Genomic DNA, 12,537 nt, shown 5'->3' on the forward strand with positions numbered 1-12,537 from the left:
TCAACCTGGCCCGTGGCCTACTCCTGGGGCTGCAGCCCTCTGACGTGTGTGTGTGTGTATATCAATGGGTCTCGATGTGTACAGTTCAATCCTGAGTTCCTTTGAGGCCGGATGGTTCTGAAACCCCATGCTGATCAATACTGCCCCCAGTGGTAGGCTCTAATCCTGTCCCTGAACCCTGCAGCGTCAACCCCCCTCTGCCCTTCCGCTCCGATCCTTGTGCCCAGCCAGGCACCGCACCGCCATTACACACACACACACACACACACACACACACACACACACATACACACACACACACACATACACACACACACACACACAGGAAGAAATGCAGGCACATACACACACACACACACACACACACAGAGATGTGATGTAAGAAGTGTGTGAGTCACTCCTAAGTCTATAATGACTTACAACAACCCCTCTCACCTCAACCACACAGAGCCACAGATACTGTAAATCAATTGGGAAAAGTCAGTGTTTGCATCACTCCTCTCACTGTACAACTACGGTACAACTCAGCTTGCTAACATGGGGAAAAGTCAGCTGAATTCTGTACATCTTTGGCTCTGACCCCCAAAATGTTAATAAAAAGTAGTATGAATACATTCAGGGCTCAGTTGGGATTTATTTACAGGATAAAAAGCATCTCTGTATAAAAAGAGCCCAAAACATGAGTACAGTATATAAATATATTCTTCTATTCTTAAAAATACCCATAGACTATACTGTAGATATAAAGAGAATGCATAAAAACACTGTAAATCTCATGTAAATCTCTCTCATGCACCCACTCACTCTCTCACACACAAAAACACATTCACACACTAACAGGCACGTTGAAGGCTCTTCGGCTATCTTCTTGTTAGGCATCACTGTTGTGTTTTGCATTTCATGATGTGTCCACTTCCCAGCACTGAGGAGAGAGAAAGAGTTGAGATTGGTATGTCAGCTTTGCATAACACGACACATTCTACAACAGACAACATCCCCAAATAGTAAAGTATTTCCAAAGTCTCTTCAGACATTAGCAAAAATATCAGGAGCTGACCTGGTATACCAGCTATCATAACCTTCAATAGTATCAGGAGCTGGCCTGGTATACCAGCTATCATAACCTTCAATAGTACCAGGAGCTGGCCTGGTATACCAGCTATTATAACCTTCAATAGTATCAGGAGCTGACCTGGTATACCAGCTATCATAACCTTCAATAGTATCAGGAGCTGGCCTGGTATACCAGCTATTATAACCTTCAATAGTATCCGCCAGGGCTTACAGTGACCTAATATGCAATTTGCACTGATATTGCCCGAGAAGACATTTCCATTAAACTGGAGAGAGATAGAGAGAGAAGAGAGAGTGAGGGAGGAAGGGAGGGAAAGAGATGAAGAAGGAGAAAGATGGAAAAGGAGAAAGGGGAAATGAATGGGATCAGGGTTGCTGTCCATTACAATCAGACACTGTAAGGGGTCAATGTGCTGACCAGGTGATAACAGACAGAGCATTATAGATAATAGACCTATAATGGGAGACAGAGAGGAGACATCACAGAAAGCTGACCCCAGGTCAGCGGTAGACAGACGGAGAGGAGACCTTGCTGTGTTTCCTGAGGGGAGAAGCAGCACTCAGATCAGTGGAAGAAGTGGTACCTGAGTACTAGAAGGCATATTAGCTATTATAACTCATGCTAAAGGGTACATAAACTATTAGAATTAGACATGGTCAGTGATGAGAAAGGGATGTGCTTGTTCGGCTGGTGCTGAAGGAGGGTTCAATGGGGATTGACTAATGTATAACACACACACAGTGTCAGACACACACACAGTGTCAAATCAAATCAAATTTTATTGGTCACATACACATGGTTATCAGATGTTTAATGCGAGTGTAGTAAAATGCTTGTGCTTCTACTTCAGACAGTGCAGCAATATCTAACAATTCCCCAATAACTACCTAATACACACAAATCTAAATAAAGGAATCGAATATATACAGTGGGGCAAAAAAGTATTTAGTCAGCCACCAATTGTGCAAGTTCTCCCACTTAAAAAGATGAGAGAGGCCTGTAATTTTCATCATAGGTACACTTCAACTATGACAGACAAAATGAGAAAAAAAATCCAGAAAATCACATTGTAGGATTTTGAATGAATTTATTTGCAAATTATGGTGGAAAATAAGTATTTGGTCACCTACAAACAAGCAAGATTTCTGGCTCTCACAGACCTGTAACTTCTTCTTTAAGAGGCTCCTCTGTCCTCCACTCGTTACCTGTATTAATGGCACCTGTTTGAAGTTGTTATGAGTATAAAAGACACCTGTCCACAACCTCAAACAGTCACACTCCAAACTACACTATGGCCAAGACCAAAGAACTGTCAAAGGACACCAGAATCAAAATTGTAGACCTGCACCAGGCTGGGAAGACTGAATTTGCAATAGGTAAGCAGCTTGGTTTGAAGAAATCAACTGTGGGAGGAATTATTAGGAAATGGAAGACATACAAGACCACTGATAATCTCCCTCGATCTGGGGCTCCACGCAAGAGCTCACCCCGTGGGGTCAAAATGATCACAAGAACAGTGAGCAAATATCCCAGAACCACACAGGGGGATCTAGTGAATGACCTGCAGAGAGCTGGGACCAAAGTAACAAAGCCTACCATCAGTAACACACTACGCCGCCAGGAACTCAAATCCTGCAGTGCCAGACGTGTCCCCCTGCTTAAGCCAGTACATGTCCAGTCCCGTCTGAAGTTTGCTAGAGAGCATTTGGATGATCCAGAAGAAGATTGGGAAAATGGCATATGGTCAGATGAAACCAAAATATAACATTTTGGTAAAAATTCAAGTCGTCGTGTTTGGAGGACAAAGAATGCTGAGTTGCATTCAAAGAACACCATACCTACTGTGAAGCATGGGGGTGGAAACATCATGCTTTGGGGCTGTTTTTCTGCAAAGGGACCAGGACGACTGATCCGTGTAAAGGAAAGAATGAATGGGGCCATGTATTGTGAGATTTTGAGTGAAAACCACCTTCCATCAGCATTGAAGATGAAACGTGGCTGGGTCTTTCAGCATGACAATGATCCCAAACACACCGCCCGGGCAACGAAGGAGTGGCTTCGTAAGAAGCATTTCAAGGTCCTGGAGTGGCCTAGCCAGTCTCCAGATCTCAACCCCATAGAAAATATTTGGAGGGAGTTGAAAGTCCGTGTTGCCCAGCAACAGCCCCAAAATATCACTGCTCTAGAGGAGATCTGCATGGAGGAATAGGCCAAAATACCAGAAACAGTGTGTGAAAACCTTGTGAAGACTTACAGAAAACGTTTGACCTCTGTCATTGCCAATAAAGGGTATATAACAAAGTATTGAGATAAACTTTTGTTATTGACCAAATACTTATTTTCCACCATAATTTGCAAATAAATTCATAAAAAATCCTACAATGTGATTTTCTGGATTTTTCCCCCTCATTTTTCCGTGATGTGTACGTCTAGGAACTTAAAAATGTACACCTTCTCCACTGCTGTCCCGTCACATTATCTCTGTACAATGGACAGCGTGAGAGAACAAGGAGTGAACGACATGTGAGTGGAATCGCTGCTGTTATGTCTGAATGCAGAGCGGATCTGAATCTCTCAGCTGGCCAAGACTCACCTCCATTCACTCCATTGTGTGAAAACACATTTCCTTCAGTAACAGGATACAGGAAGTAGTCCTCTCTGTTCTCTGTCACACTACACCTCACATAGAGGCTCTCACCACGAGTGGCACCCTATTCCATATATAGTGCACTACTTTTGACCAAAGCCCTATGGGACCTGGTGAAAAGTAGTGCACTATAGGGAATAGCGTGACATTTTGAATGCAGCCCACACCTCCAGCTCTATCTTCCATTACCTGGAGTTGCATCAGGAGTAGTGTCAAGGTTTAAAGGGCCACTTCCTGTGTGAGGGTGTCGTAGTGTCGCGCTGACTGATTAGTGTCAGGAGGGTAATCAGAGGTGGCAGAGCAAGACTCTCTTTGGTAAAGATAAGTTACTATTCTGATAAAGAGGGGAGAAGTAGCGTTTGTGAAAGCTTCAATGGGATGTGCGTGGGACTGAGTAATCATAACAAAAAGAATCCTACATAGGGACATTCTGACAAGAACAACCACACTGCCTCACTTGCTGAGGCAGTTGTGTAAGAGTTCGTCACGCTGATCTGTCCCCTTCTCCTCTGTGAGACTGTTGGGCACTTCCCCCGATCATTCTGATTGTCGTTTGTCACACTCTTCCTCCTTACCAGTGGCACACAGCTTTAGAGATGTGGAAACGCATTTCGGAGGTTAGCTTCCCCTTTCAAATGTGGTCTTAGCTTGTTAACCCCATCATAAAACGATACTAAAGTTGTCTTTACTGGTACACATATCTATTAGCTAACCACATGACTTGCACCTTGACATCTTCCATTGAAAGTAGAAAACTGCTTTGCCAGCAATTACATTCAAAAGGCCTATTGGAGAAAATAATATTTTCAAAAGTGAATTGAAAGCGTCAAATGCACCCTTTGATATAGTTTTCAATGTCAGTTTAACGCACGGTTCAATGGCAGACATGACCAGGCAGAGATGGAGTTATTGATTTGGAGCGGAGGTGTCACAGGGCCAAATAACTCACTGGAGAGAGGGAGACAATGAGATGGCCCTGTCGTCACACAGGTACACACACACACACACACACACACACAATCACACACACTTGATGAACACACATACACGTACAGACTCAAACAGCGCACACACACATTTGCCTAAAGTGCACTCGCGTCTGCCAGATGGGAGTTTACAACTTGCTGCACTCAAAACTCGCACTATGTCAACGACAAAATAAGCACACACACATATGGATTGTCAACTCAAAAATGTGTGCATGGGCACATAAATTCACACATGAACTCCCCTCCTTCCTGTCCCCATCCCCCTCCCACACACAAACACCCCCCCCCCCCCAAGACACACTCACAATCCCCCCTGCACATAAACACACACACCGCCACACAAACACACCGTATCATACTGCTGGAGTCAGCACATTTTCACCACAGTAAATGAGGTGCTGTTTATCCATGCTCAGACATTACCAGACTATACAGCAGGCTGGCCCAGCCCTGCATCCTGCATTACAAATATGAGACGCCACACACACGCACACCCCCCATAAACATTTGCAATATTTTCCCATTTCCTCTGCAGGTAGTCAGGCAGTCAGGGCGGGCGACGGTTCATCTCTGCCCTTCAGTATTAATAATCTCCCAGTCACACCTCACCTCTTTGGGGGATGAATCATGTTGTATGGGGCCTGCTGGGGTGAGGGGGAATACGGTGATGCACGACATGATGGCTGGCCTTTTTGCAGGGGAGGAGTGGGGAGAGGAAGAGGGGAGAGTGGGGGAAAGGCCATGGCCCAGAGATCTCTATTTCCATGGCACATACTGGATATGCCCTCATACACACACACAAGCAGGTACACGCACACAACACGTCACACTCTTACACACAGTCAGCAATTGATTGGATGACTGAGCAGAAGGTGGTACGTGTCCATGCAACACTGTTGAACATTGCCGATGGTATTGCATCACCACCTGGGTCCTTTCATTTTAATCCAATCAAAACCTTGTATACAAAACACCTGAGACACTTAAGGTCCCAGACACCGAAACGGGGAGTGATTTTGAAAATATGCAACAAGGAACCAGCTTGGTCTGTTGATCTCAATTTCACTTCACTTTCATAATTTGTTTTGGTCACAGACCGTTTCCTTGCTGAGGGAGTTGTATAATGATATTTTGAGTGGAGTTTCACCGTACATGTTTTCCCAGTAAACATATTGAACAAGCTACGCCCTCATTTCTCCTGCTGTCCCTGTAATAAACACTTGAGCTCAATAACAACTAGCTGGACTGATCACGACCAAGGTAAAGGATTCATTCATACAACTAGATACACATTGTAATATAATAAGTGCTCAGGGGAAATGGGGTGCACACCTAAGTGTCATCAAAATAGCTAGAAGTGGTGTGTTCGTGCGGGTGTTGTGAATACGGTGGTGTGCCGTTTACAGCTTCGCTTCTGTGTGTGTACTGTGTGTGTACTGTGTGTGTGTGTGTGTGTATATAATAATCATTATGTGTGTGCGCCCTGGGACTGGTCTGACGCTGTGCGACGCTAACTGTGACATGATTGATGAAGAGGTGGCGGTGTGACAAGAACAACTGGGCTCTCTGCACCCGGCCCCGGACTACAGTACTGCCACGCTCTCCACACACACCCTCCTCCAGCTGTCCCCGTGGGACCACGCTCTCTCACTGAGTGTGTGAATCTGTGTGTAAGAGCGTGGGTGGGTGTGTGTGTGTGTTAATGTCCTTTTATCGTTGCAAGGGTAGCGAGGAGATGCTAGATGCATAACACTGAACAGGGACAAGCGGAGTTAAGGTGTTCAGCTCTAGTGATTGATGCGTTTGAGTTTAGCTTTAGCGTTGTTCACTCAGAATGATGCTTATGAAGTTGTTCAAGGTGAGCGGAGTACGAGACTGAGAGAGAGAGGGAAAACAGAGAGAGAGAGAGAGAGAGAAAACAGAGAGATAGAGAGAGAGAGGGGGAGAGAGAGGGAAAAACAGAGAGAGAGAGAGAGAGAGGGGGAAAACAGAGAGAGAGAGAGAGGGGGAGAGAGAGGGAAAAACAGAGAGACATGGAGGAGAGAGAGGAAAAACAGAGAGAGAGAGAGAGGGGGAAAACAGAGAGAGAGATAGTGAGAAGGATTGAAAGCGTCGGGAGGAGGCGAAAGACAGCAGGGACAGAAAGACGAGTGAAAGAGAGCTAGGCAGGAGGGCAGGAACAAAAGGGCAGAGAGAGATGAAGAAAAGCTATGTGCAAGAGGAGAAGGAGAGCTCAGCTCAGTGCGGCCGTTTGAAGCGGCCTGTCTGACATGAAAGCGCTGGGCTCTGTGACCCTGGAGGGCATCATATTACATTACAGCAGCAGGAGAGAGGGAGAGTGTAATAAAATGATAGAGAGGGGAAGAGTGACAGAGTGGAAGAGAGAGAGAGAGAGAGAGGGGAAGAGAGGGAGCGAGAGAGAGAGTGAGAGGTGAAGAGAGAGAGAGATAGAGTGCGTGAGAGAGAGAGGGGAAGAAAGAAAGGTAGAGAGAAAAAATAAACAAAGATACAATGAATCCCACTGCACTAAACACAGACTTCAAAAGACTTCAATGGCTAGCCACAACACACATTCACATTGACATACACACACTAATACATTACAAGCGAGTCTGTGGGCACACATTATGAGGGATCCAGTGGTACCCCATCAGTCTATCCAAACAGATCTGATTCACTATGATTTAGCTCACAGATTCACCACCATTATTTGTAGTAAATGAGTTTGGGAGGAGATATTGTGGTTGTGTTTCTATGGAGGCTCATGGCCATTGGGCCAGACTGAGGGATGGGCTCACAGTGGGCGGAAGAGGGGTGGAGGGAGGGAGAGAGTGTTACCGGCACCGTGAATCATAGTGTTGGTGTAAGCAGGTGTAGTCAAAAACACACACACACGAATACAGAGGCAAAGGCACACACACATACATGATCATAGTAGATTGTAACTCACCATTTGGCACGGGGCACGGGTGAGGAGGTCATCTACCTACTGATATCTCTGTCTCTTCACAGCATCAGTTCAGTGGATGGTGTCGAACACCTCTGACTCAACACCATACAAGGGGAGTGAGACCAGGAGAGTGAGCAGATCATCGCGTTGATTTTTATGACTGACTGTCCGCACTCGTGATTTCCTGTGGGGTTGCACGCCAGTTAATGCGTATAAGCCGGTGGATGCATAAGCATGCGAGTGGATTTATGAACGTGTGTGTGCAGTGCGTACCTTTGGGTATCTGTTTCTGTGTGTGTTTGTGATAATAGCTGCGAGTGATGTTCTGGTTGGTTGGTTGTGGCGAGGCACTGTAAAGCGCCAGGGTGTAAATGACTATTTGATGCTCTCTCAAGGCACATCCATATTCATCTGTTGTCAGGGAAGTCTGATTAACAGCCTCCCCGCACACACACACACACACACAACTGGCTCAATCATTCATATCCATGGACAAACACTCTCTCGCACGCAGGCACACACACGTACAGCACACACTCTGCCAGTATATACTGAGGGCAATGAAGACGGGCAGTCACTACTGGTAGCTCAGAGCTCTCTACCCTAAATGGCTACATATTCTCAACGGCTAGTTAGTAGATACAACTCAGCATTTAAATCTCTCTAATCCCCAAATCAGCAAGCAAAATGGATTTGATTTCTGAAAGTGTAAACTGCGACGACGGAAGGAAGGCCCGAGAGATGCTAATGGAACGTGTGCCGATATTCGGAGCGACACAGGCACCTGTAGGAGTTGGCGATAGACAGAAAAAGGATGAGCTGCAATTTGTTTTGGAACGTGGTTTTGTTGTGTCTTTATGGAGTAGAATATTTCAAACGAGGGTTCAACACTAAAGAAGAAAAGACAACACAGCTAATTCGGAATCATACTGTATGGTAGCATCATCGCTAACACTGAGGCACACTGCATGGTAGCATCATCGCTAACACTGAGGCACACTGTATGGTAGCATCATCGCTAACACAGAGGCACACTGCATGGCAGCAATATCGCTAACACAGAGGCTCACTGTATGGTAGCAAAATCGCTAACAATGAGGCACACTGTATAATAGTATAATCTCTAACACTGAGGCACACTGCATAGTAGCATACTCGCTAACACTGAGGCACACTCATGGTAACATAATCACTAACACTGACCAATACTGTATGGTAGCATCATCGCTAACACTGAGGCAGACTGTATGGTAGCATCATCGCTAACACTGAGGCATACCGTATGGTAGCATAATCGCTAATGGTAGAACAAGCTGAGCCAATACAGTAACTAAACCTGCACTGTAGCTTACTGAAGAGACTAAGTGACTGAAATCAAAAGGAATGACTGGACCTCACAGTCAGTTCCTCTCAGCCTAATGTAAAATCTAAAAACGCATCCCATGATGCATCTCCTCTCCCATCTCAAGGCTGATTCGTCCTTATTGCAACAGATCGGTCTGTATTGATTTGCCCATAGAAGCACCATTGATTTTCCATTTTAGAGCAAGGTATGGGTATTTGTGCTCGCAGTGGAAGGAGAGGCAGGGGAGGCAGAGGCAGGCGTTGGCACTTCACACCCGAACAGAGTCAGAGAGTAAAGTCAAGGGAGGAGGTAAAGTCGGTTTTCTTAAAAGACAAATAAGGCCATCCATCTCAGATGTTCACCTGTGTCAGCTCATCTCTGCCAAGGCATCTATCAATAACAGCTCTCTGGACTGCTGATCAGAACTGTTGACTGTTGTTTTATTTTAGATGAACAGTAGGGCATGAAAGTTCAGCTGCAAACAGCTGCGTATAAAACTCTGTTAGAACTTCTGGAATCTTGATTTTCACCTTTTGGGTGAAAACCTACAGGAACTTTGGCCAACTCTAAACTATGGCTGACCTTCTCTGGCTTCTGACCCAAGGTGCCTCTTCCTCTCTCCTCTGGAATGGACAGAACCAGAAGGAAAGGTCAACTCCTAAAAGGTACAGTGGCTTGCAAAAGTATTCACCCCCTTGGCATTTTTCCAATTTTGTTGCCTTACAACCTAGAATTAAAATATATTTTGGGGGGGGGTTGTATCATTTGATTTACACAACATGCCTACCACTTTGAAGATGCAAAACAAGAAATAAGACAAAAAACAGAAAACTTGAGCGTGCATAACTATGCACCCCCCCCCCCCCAAAGTCAATACTTTGTGGAGACACCTTTTGCAGCAAATATAGCAGCAAATCTCTTGGGGTATGTCTCTATAAGCTTGGCACATCTAGCCACTGGGATTTTTGCCCATTCTTCAAAACTGCTCCAGCTCCTTCAAGTTGGAGGGTTCTGCTGTTGTACAGCAATCTTTAAGTCATACCACAGTTTCTCAATTGGTTTGAGGTCTGGGCTTTGACTAGGCCATTCCAAGACATTTAAATGTTTCCTCTTAAACCACTCGAGGGTTGCTTTAGCAGTAGGCTTAGGGTCATTGTCCTGCTGGAAGGTGAACCTCCGTCCCAGTCTCAAATCTCTGGAAGACTGAAACAGGTTTCCCTTAAGAATTTCCCTGTATTTAGCACCATCCATCATTCCTTCAATTCTAACCAGTTTTCCTGTCCCTGCCGATGAAAAACATCCCCACAGCAAGATGCTGCCACCACCATGCTTCACTGCGGGGATGGTATTCTCGGGGTGATGAGAGGTGTTGGGCTTGAGCCAGACATAGCGTTTTCCTTGATGGCCCAAAAAATTAATTTTAGTCTCATCTGACCAGAGTACCTTCTTCCATATGTTTGGGGAGTCTCCCACATGCCTTTTGGCGAACACCAAATGTGTTTGCTTATTTTCTTCTTTAAGCAATGGCTTTTTTCTGGCCACTCTTCTGTAAAGCCCAGCTCTGTGGAGTGTATGGCTTTTTTTATCTCCGCTGTGGAGCTTTGCAGCTCATTCGGGGTTATCTTTGGTCTCTTTGTTGCCTCTATAATTAATGTCCTCCTTGCCTGGTCTGTGAGTTTTGGTGAGCGGCCCTCTCTTGGCAGGTTTGTTGTGGTGCCATATTAATTTAATTACATTTTTCTTTCAGTTTCAGGATTTTTTTATAACTCAACCTTAATCTGTACTTCTCCACAACTTTGTCCATTACCTGTTTGGAGAGCTCCTTGGTCTTCATGGTGCAGGTTGCTTGGTGGTGCCCCTTGCTTAGTGGTGTTGCAGACACTTGGGCCTTGGGCCAGAACATGTGTGTATATACTGAGATCATGTGACACTTAGTTAAATAAAATCTATCTGTGTGCAATCTAATTATGTGACTTCTGAAGGTAATTGATTGCACCAGATCTTATTTAGAGGCTTCATAGTAAAGTGGGTGAATACATATGCACGTACCACTTTTCAGTAAAAAAAAAAATTAAAATAAAAAAAAACAACATTTTTTGAAACAAGTAATTTTTTTCATTTCACTTTGAATATTTTGTGTTTGTCCATTAGATTTTATTTAGATTTCATGTATTTAAATTACAGGTTGTAATGCAACAAAATAGGAAGACCACCAATGGGATTAATACTATTGCAAGGCACTGTACATCATTGGAGAGGATAACAGTGGGGAAAGACAGAGGGAGGTCGTGTCAAAGGACAATAGGCTGAATTGGAACGCATGCCGACACCATAGACTTGTGTGCAGGAGACCATGGCATTACCTCTACACCAGCCAGGACACAATGGACATTCACTAACTCTCAACATGAAGAAAAGCAACCCCAATCTGGGAAAATCATTTGTGAGATTTAAACAAGTTCTTTTTTTTAAACCCAAATTCAAGCAGATGCCTATTGGGCTGCATTGAGTTGTGTTGGTGCACCAGCTAGCTGGAAACAGGCAAAACATCTGTTGGAGTCCTTGATAACATTTAGTGTGAAGAGTGAACACACAAGCTGTGGGGTGTCACGATTATTTTACACTTGCTGAGTAAACTTTTTCATGCTCAGTGCCAGTGGCTTTCTGTGTTTTGATGTGTGTGTGTGTGTGAGAGTGTGTTGACCTTGAACTGATACAAAATCAGCTATTGTCAACAATTCAGAGGAATGCAACAACATTTAGTCTTTTCTTTTATTTCTCTCTCACTTCTATACTTCCTTTGCACACACCGATTCCCTCAGTTCCCTTCCCATCTGTTCAAAAACACTTTTTCTCTACGCTTGTCTCTCCTTACTGTTCCACACCTTACATTGACATTTTAGTCACTTAGCAGACACTCTTATACAGAGCGACTTACAGGAGCAATTGGGGTTAAGTGCCTTGCTCAAGGGCACAGGCAGATTTTTCACCTAGTTGGCTCAGGGATTCAAACCAGTGTCCTTCGGTTACTGGCCCAACGCCCTTTAACTGCTAGACTACCTGCCACTCCTCTTCTCTTACATTCCTCCACTCTCTCTCTATCCATCTCTCATTCCTGGGGGCTCAGCGATTGTTCTGGTTATCGTGGGACGGGTTGTGAGAAAGGAGGCAGGTGGCAACGATTTATCAACGATTGAGGTTCGCGCAGTGCGGTGGTGTTCTGGGGGAAAGAAGGGATGACAGGGTTTTTCGTTCCTGAGGCCAAGCTTGATGAAACGATTGAGGATCCACTCTGCCGCATCAAACAAACAGGTAGATACTAGATTGGGGGGTCTCCTCCCGCTGATTTGCCTGGCATGGGCTTCTCTCCCCTTACACCCCCCACCCATCCCTCATCCCTGATTCCCCGCCTCTCCAGGTTGCGGTACAAAATGCTCATCTCCCTCCCTCCCTCTCTTTTTATTCACTGTGTTTCGCCTCTGTCTATACGGATGGAAATGGATGACAGAGTAGCAGTAGAAAAAGGCAAGA

General features: G+C 45.0%; 1 protein-coding gene across 7 annotated transcripts in view; it reads right to left on the reverse strand.

Annotated features, from left to right (window-relative positions):
- Positions 1-614: 614 nt before the first annotated feature.
- Positions 615-12,537, reverse strand: part of LOC110485939 (endonuclease V) — a 51,822-nt gene continuing 39,899 nt past the window's right edge. For all 7 annotated transcript variants that reach the window (XM_021557188.3, XM_021557191.3, XM_021557190.3 and 4 more), the window contains one exon: positions 615-922. Coding sequence is in view for 1 of the 7 variants with exons in the window: in XM_021557191.3 (XP_021412866.1) it covers positions 899-922 (24 nt within the window). In the remaining 6 variants the exon portion in view is untranslated. The remainder of the gene's footprint in view (positions 923-12,537) is intronic.

The sequence above is a fragment of the Oncorhynchus mykiss genome, chromosome 13, assembly GCF_057628025.1.
Source record: "Oncorhynchus mykiss isolate SJ-2025 chromosome 13, ASM5762802v1, whole genome shotgun sequence".
NCBI classification, from domain to species: Eukaryota; Metazoa; Chordata; class Actinopteri; order Salmoniformes; family Salmonidae; genus Oncorhynchus; species Oncorhynchus mykiss.